Source organism: Aegilops tauschii, chromosome 2 (genome assembly GCF_002575655.3).
Source record: "Aegilops tauschii subsp. strangulata cultivar AL8/78 chromosome 2, Aet v6.0, whole genome shotgun sequence".
Lineage (NCBI taxonomy): Eukaryota > Viridiplantae > Streptophyta > Magnoliopsida > Poales > Poaceae > Aegilops > Aegilops tauschii.
The window spans coordinates 78167467-78175616 of record NC_053036.3 but is presented as its reverse complement, the minus strand read 5'-3'; the positions used below and the strand labels follow the sequence as shown (position 1 = coordinate 78175616).

General features: G+C 41.7%; 1 protein-coding gene across 1 annotated transcript; it reads left to right on the top strand.

The window, feature by feature from the left end:
* Nucleotides 1-3933: 3933 nt before the first annotated feature.
* Nucleotides 3934-4620, top strand: LOC109784447 (uncharacterized). The gene has a single exon (XM_020343044.1). The coding sequence runs from the start codon at nt 3934-3936 to the stop codon at nt 4618-4620; it is 687 nt and encodes a 228-aa protein (XP_020198633.1).
* Nucleotides 4621-8150: the final 3530 nt, after the last annotated feature.

Here is an 8150-nt window from a genome sequence, read left to right as displayed (position 1 = left end):
ACAAATCTGCATTAACTTAAAACAAAATCAGTTAGATGTGAAATGTGTATCACCATGAAAGCTTCAAGGCTTGTGGTGGTTTTTGAATGCTTTCGCGATTGCAAACTAGGAGCAGGCTGCAAATCTTAAGTTACGTTCTTCATGGGGGCATCCATGTTATCTTTTTGTATTCCCTTAGCAGAAATGCCTTTGGCAATGACCTCCGTGTCTTTTTTCTGTTTTTGCTGGTGAGTAGTATTCTCTCCTGGGACCTCCATTGGGTCCGCAGGTACTCCCAGGTTAGATAGCTGTATGTCCTCTACTCTTGGGCGATCAGCATCAAACATTCCATAGCGGTGGTTCTTTAAAAAAATGTGTTAGTGTGGAGAGTATTGATAGTAAAAATATTTATAGAAACTCATAATGGTATACTTACATTGAATTCTGTGATGAGGTCGTCCGTGCGTCTGCCGTTCGCAAGTGTACGCCTAAGGCACTCGTCCATTTTTTTTCAAGGGTGCTCATCCTATCAAATTGTTGTGCACTGGCTTCCCGCACAATGGAGGCAACTTCTTTCAAATCAGCCAATACACGGCCCATGAGTGCCTTATCCTGCAAATTACAAGCAGTTAGAAGCATATGACTTCGATTGTACTTGCAAAGTTACAATATATATTTGTGCCTGATGTTCATCATTTATCTGACCGTCAGTCTTTGGTTTGACCGGCGTCCCAACTGGTGGCGGATTGAAAGGCCGCAGCAGGTCATCGACATACTGTATGTTAGTGTCGTTAGTATCATTCAAAACATATGGTAGATAATCCAGGCACACAGTACTAACACTTTACCTCTCCAACCCCTATATATTTTTTGTTGATTATGTTGTCAACCTTCTGTGCCTTCTCGTCACTCCAGTTTTAGATCAACGGCCTTAACCTTGATGCATACGAGATGGTAGAGTCCAATTGGTGCACCCTCCACTTCTCGTAGTACCACGTCTGCATTACAACAAAAACAGCTTAGAAAATTTTCCATAAAATTAAATGTATGGTATGTTAATAATGATTGTATTACTTGCAGCAGTGGTAGGTTGCCCTCTAGATTTGCTCCACCATTTACAAATTTCCTGATGCTAGCCATAAGATGGTCAAGTGTAAGCTGTCCAAAATTGGTGCTCTTTATTGTCTCAACGTTTCTAACAATCCCAAGGTATCTGTTGTCCACATACTACTGTGTTGTCGGGCATACATATTTGCCTATGGTGTACAAGACAAATGGCCTGACAAAATTAGGTGTGCTGTCGCCTTTCATCTTGGCTAGCAATCCTTTCAAAGTTACTTTTGTGTCATTGGGGTCTTTCAGTTCCTTCCACAACTCCAAAGTATCGTTGTGATTTGAAGAGACGTGATTCTTCCCCATGCAGGGCAGGCCTGTTATATGCTCCACATCTTTTAGTGTGATCCTACATGGTCTCCCATTAATTATAAAGGCATCCTGCTCTGCATCATATGAATAAGCGATGGCCTGGCACAGTAGACGTCTCATTCTCATGCCAGGAGTCTTGAGAAGTTCACCCAGTCCAATCAACTTGATGTACGTCAGTTGCTGTGCGTTTAATTCTTTTATGAACTTCTCGTATTGCAGCAATGAAGCAACCTGAGTTCCCTGAATGTACAAATAGTGTGATTAGATTCTGTATGGTATTCATTTAAACACGCATAAAACCGACTAGATCTAATCTATGCCAATATCAAAATTGTGCTCTACAGTACTGCATGAAATTATAGAGCTTCTAGGCCATATAATGAACACCAGACATAGAAAAACAAGCTATCTCTGTCGGCAAATTGACTGATAATAGTATAGATTTTTAGTAGAAAGAGCAGACTTTGGTCTATGTACACTACTAAAGTTTCAGGCGTCACGCTTACGAAAATAATTGCATACATGATCAGAAGATCAATAGTTTATAGATAATCACCATATTAGGAATGTAACATGTGATCCTACTGTCCATCTTTCTCTTTAGTTTTCTCATTTCTTTCTCGTCAACCTAAAATTTAATATAGTACATACATTTGATGTTCTCAATGCCAAATAAGTGAGGCGTGCAACTTACGTACAAAACTAGTTTGTATTCTGTCTACTGCGTATTTGATCAGGCATTTAGGAGTACTAAGATTATTTTGTTGATTCGGTTGCTGGTTTTAAACAAAGTTGAATTACTAGTCCTTCCTTTCCATATCGTTGCACGTAGAACTTTCCAACACGAAAATTAGCGCAAGTTTCATTACAGAGAGAGGCATTCACGACTAAAAACTAAGAGAGGAAGGTATCCATGGTCTCCCTTAAGTTTAGCTAAAGCACATCTAGATGTGCTCTAAGTATTGCTTATCTAAGTCCTATGTCATTGATTTTATGCTAAGATTCGTGCAAGCCTTTCTAGACACACCCATCTCCCTTCGATAAAATAGGGATAGGTCGTTATGGCTGTAACTAAACGAGATCAAAAGGAAGTGCACCGTAAATAATGGGATTGCATGCAAACTTGGGAAGGAGGGTGTATACAGAATACAAGGATCTCGATCGTTACTGGAGGATTCTCTCGATGGAGACCGGCTCCATTGCCGTTCGCTTTCATCTTTTGATTCGCCGGCTTCTCCGACGTGCCCTTCTCTTTCGTCGGCTTCTCTGACGTGCCCTTCTCTTTCATCTCAGGATTCGCCGACACAGGCTTTGAAGATGACGGCTTCGTCGGCTTCACCGATCTGGGAGCTACTTTGGGCGGCGTGGGGTGGTAATTCGGTGTGGTCATGGAAGGCTAGGTATGGGAGGCGTGGGGTGGAAGTATATGATCTATGCCGTGAAAAGCTTCGTATTTATAGGGGATTCTCTAACAACCGATCACAAGGAAATATTGGGAATTTGGGATCTCACGAAGAGGTAGTTTTAGATCACGTAATGTTTATTTATAGGGGATTCTCTAACAACCGACCACAAGGAAATATTGGGAATTTGGGATCTCACGAAGAGGTAGTTTAGATCACGTAATGTTTTTTTAGCTAGTTTTTTTATTTTGAGAATTTTTTAGCAAGTTTAGATCAGTAATCTCAACCGTGAAGCGTTTGGGCTTCTTGTGCTTTCTTATACGGGCCTATGGGATGAGCCCATTTTAAATGTGAACATGAGAAAGGAAGCGAGGATTCCAACAGGCGCGACGAGCCCCGTCCCAATTATTTAGGACGGGCATGCGCGAGGGCGCTGCGTCCTCACTGCCACGACTCTCCAAAAACGGTTCCTCTGCCTCTGCGTCCTCTCGATTCCCTCTTCCTCTGCGTCGCCCAATCTCCCAACAATCTGGCTTCTGGAATGGTGAGTTCTCCTTCCTATCAATTTTGTTAGTAGTTCTCTAGTAGCAGCACATACGATGGCCTTCTTCTTGTCAATTTCTTGTTCTCCTGCTTCTTTATTTTGTGTGCATAGATTCATCTGCCTGCAACATGTAGTCCGTTGCCTTATGAATTTTGCACACAAATTCATCTGCATGCAACATCTAGTCCGTTGTCTTGTCAATTTCTTGTTTTTCTCCTGCTTCTTTAGTTTGTACACACAGTTTCATCTGCATGGACGATGAACAATTCATAGATACATGTTTATTCTTGATTGTTGATGCAGTTGTTTAGATAAATATTTCAAGAGCGTAAATTTTGATTGTTAAGTCGCATATACTCCCTCTGCAGGGAAATATAACAACTTTTGGTTCACTACTTTAGTGATTTCTTTACAGAGGGAGTACTTGTTTAGTTTAAATTGTTCATGCACTTGTTTACATAAACTTTCAATAGCGCCAGAATTACTATACTATCTGCCGTCATATTCATCTCGGCTTATTGTTATCATGTTATTGTCATGCTTCATGTCTTATACTGGTTTCATCAATTACAGTCCTTCGGCATGGCGTTCGAGAAAGATTATGCTACTGGGGCAGATGGAAATACCGAAATTTTTGTGAAGTACACGAACAAGGCTAGTTGTGTTGAGTACTGCATTGGCAGATTCAAATACTGGCTGCGGAACGACGACCAGAAGATAGTTGCACTGGATGTGGAGTTCACCTGGCCCCGTGGTCCGACACAGATGGCTGCCGTGGTCCAGTTATGCGTTGGCATCTACGTCCTCGTTTACCACATAAGCGTTGCTGATGAGCACTGCGGCCTGCTTGCCGCCTTCCTGCTCGACGAGGAGTACACCTTTGTTGGGGTGGACATCAACAATGACGAGAAAAAACTCGAGCGTGTTGGTCTGGTGGTACGAAACTTTGTGGATATCCAGAATATGTGGAGAGTGCCTGATCCAGTGATGATTAAGCCAAAGTATGGCTTGGCTGACTACGCTGGTTCCATCATCCACCATAGCTACAACAAGATGAAGGATGCTATCACAGAAGATGACCACCATATATGGGCAGAAGCACCCTTGCCCTTGAAGAACATCTATTATGCTTCCAGGGACGCGTATGCCACCTACGATGTATACAAGCGCTTGGTGAACTTCCAGAAGGGGTTCGCGAGTCTGTGCAAGCATCTCGCCAAACCATCTAGGCGGTCGAGGAAGTCCGGAAGGAAGAATGAATCAACCTAAAATGTTTCTTCTATTTATCTAGCTGATAGTTTGTAAACTTTATTATACTGCTAGTAAGTCCTAAGTTCAAATTTCCTGCAAGTTGAAGCGTCCTTTATTCTAGCTGTCTTGCCTAATTTGGTCCACGTTCACGAGATATTATACTTAAGACGTTTATTTTGTTTCGGTTTCGCTAGCTATGATACAGAATGCGATAGCCATTTTTACAAAAAGATTATTTCAGATTTATAATGAATATTTTTCTCAACTGGGTTTGAATAGAGAAATTTTATTTTTTTAATTGCATAGAGAAAGTTCATTTTTTTAATCAAAAGAAGGGTCACCCCCTCTGATTTTCCATTAACAGAAACCACATGGTCTTTCAAGACCCTGATACAAACTACAGCTAGATACTAAAGTAATCAACTAGCAGCACAAATCATACATGGTAGCAAGCCCAACCAGACTTAACATGAAGGTCCAAAAAATAAAACTATGGCAGAGATGCGCAGGCGACACCGCAGTACCCTATGACTCCACACTTGCGATGAACTGTACAATTCACCTGCTACATGCTCTAGCCTGTGCATATAGACCATCAGCACCTCTTTGTTTACCACCTTCATCTGCAATATAGACCATCCCATGATCCACAAGCAAATTAGCTAAACAAGAATCATAAGATCACTATACCATTTATTTTGTAATCTCACATTATTCCTGCATTGCCAAAGAGTCAAGAACACAAATGATGCCCTTCCCGCATCTCCTACGCAAACACTCATAGGTAGTTCTACCATCTTAACTCCATGATTTAAAATATTAATAAAACCCCCTTAAAGATTCCATTTGCATTACCATCGTTCATGATTATAGCCAGGGAAACAGCAGCCAATAAAGCAACCATCTGTGAAAGACCTATTTTGAGTCCTGAATAGGGCCGAATCCTAGCATTTACTCTAACTGCAACATGTCCTCCTCTCATAGTCATCATCACCCAAGACATAATGAAGACGTAACCCCATAGATGCATAACTGCTATCAACATAGTTTTCGCACTATACCTAGTGTAAAGGACACTCTTGCGTTGTCGTGCTACATTTGTGGCTCCTCGGTCAGCATGTTCATAACCACCTCGATCTGAAGATCTTCACGGGTGGTGGTCTTGAAACCGAAAAGAACGGCTTTATGAACCTTAAGCTCTTCACTGTCAACAAAATCACTCCATCCCTTGCCGAAGATGATGCGGCCATCATCACACTTGTGGTACTTGACCGGCATGAAACTGTCCTTGCACAGCCGAATGCCAGCAAGCCCATCTCCCGGTATCTCCCCATCTCCTGGGGTCTTCAGGGCGTCGACAACTTTCACCGGTAATCTCTGTATGCACCGTCATAGGAAGAAAAATTGTCAAATATGTGAAGGAGCAGTAAACAAAAGGATCTTTAGCTACATCTACATATATTACATAAGGATCTTCAGTTATGGGAAACAAAAGGATATGCAAAAACACACATCAGTGTATTCACTGGTTTCAGCTACAATAGCATATCATTAAACTTTCTCTCCATGAAAAAACAAAGAAAATTGCATACAAAATAGAAAATACTAGTACACCAAAAACATACCATCGTCTTTCCTGCTCTGTTCGACTTGGTGAAGCGGTGGACAAAAATGCACCTATATAACCTTTGTTCATCGCTAAAGGTCATGTAGGTTACGCTCCACTTGCTTCGTAAGATTAATTCCCTTCATTATGACAGCTAATTCTAGAGGATCTTTACGCTCTTCCTTTTGATCGCATGTCCTTGGCAGGTTGCAGCAGTACACCATAGGAATGTCTTTAGTCAAATCGAAGGAGACAAGGCCGCCTTCTCGTAGGTCGAAGTCTTCAACAAACCTGCACCAGTTTTCACCACAGATGATCGCCCTTGAATTCCCTTTGTACACGCCAAAATCATACATGCGGCTCCCTCTCGCTTGAAAAAGCAATGAACTGTCTGGGATGGCGCTAAACTGGTGCCTTGCGTAGCATGGCACGATCTGTAGATGTAGAATTTAATTGCTATTTATTTCCTACATTTTGTTAATCTTCAAAGTAGAGGGGAACAAACACAATACAAGTAAAAATTGACATGATTATTTATACCACAGCTGAAGTGTCCCCATCTAGCCTGATGGTAAATGTCAACCCATCAGCATTGGGCCTGTTGCAGTCCTGTCGACAGGTTATGCACACCACCTATGTAAACAAAATAAAATGAAGAAAAGCAAAGGATGAGAATTTAAGAAAAGGGCTTATGCATGTAAACACACTAGGCAACAATCATACAATATAATCAACGAAGGTACTGCATCAGTAATCACCAATCATACACTTGAACTGAGCGGGTGGCTCGCCCTCCACTCCTCATAACCCTGCAACGCAGCGCGTGCCCGCCGCACCACAGCTTGTTCAGACATGTCCTTCTCTTCATCCTCGACCGGCAGCATGGGCTCACCCCGAGCGTCAACGCGTGGCATTGGCCCCTCCTCCTCTGCAGCACAACTGAGGTAGTGTCTGAGACTGAGCAGTGATCTCTGAGAAAAGTCCTATGAAAACATAAATCCTACTACTGCTATTACTCGACCCACCCGAATGTACACACCGCACACCTTCAACATACAGCCCATCTACATACATCCGCATCCAACAATATGTTCCTTGAAAAAGAAAAGAAAATCTGTTCTGGACGGACGAAGGATCGTCAGGGTAACCAACTCAATTAGCCATTTGTCTGTCATGTTGGAGAAAATGAACTTACTTCACTTTTTCCTGGTACTACATAACCACACAAAATAAAGACTAAAATAATTCCTAAAAACTCTGATATATTGTACGCCCTCACATTTATAATCTTTAAAATATGAACTAATTTGGGCAATAGAATTAAGAGTTTATTGTTATTTCCCTACAAAGATACAAATATTTGGATCAAAATTTCATATTCTGCACACAAAAAAAACACTGCAGTAAATATTATTCTGAGAAATGTTTAGTTGACTTGCAATCTAGGACTACAAGTTAATGGCTGCCTTACTAAACCCAACCTAATTTCGGCCTAAAAAGGAATTTAATCAACTAGCCCAGCTTATAAGTTTTGAGCCCACCCTCTGGTTTCTTCCTGGATTCGCCACTGCACAAGGCCAATATTTTTTAAAGTTTTTTAAGGACTGTTTGCTGAAATTTGCTGCTATTGTGTTACGCATCTGCACTTGTTCATTGTTATGAAAACCCTGGAATACCGAAACCCTAGAAAAAATACCCAGCTAGCCACCGATGTAGAAAACTTCCTTCAATCTCTGCATCGCCTTCCACCTAACCTCCGATTTAAAAATCCTAACTATCTAATCTCTGACTTTGAAAACCGTATCCAACTCCTGAAACGGCAACACAACAAGGAACAAAGAAGTTGAAGATTACAAGTTAGGGTTTCTCACTTCACCTAGTCGCCGGTAGTCGCTAGGTGCTTGTTGGCGGCCTCCCAATCTCACTCCGCGCTCTTCTGCTC

Excerpts from the sequence above, each read along its gene's own strand:
- LOC109784447 (XM_020343044.1), top strand. The coding sequence starts at position 3,934 with ATGGCGTTCGAGAAAGATTATGCTACTGGGGCAGATGGAAATACCGAA.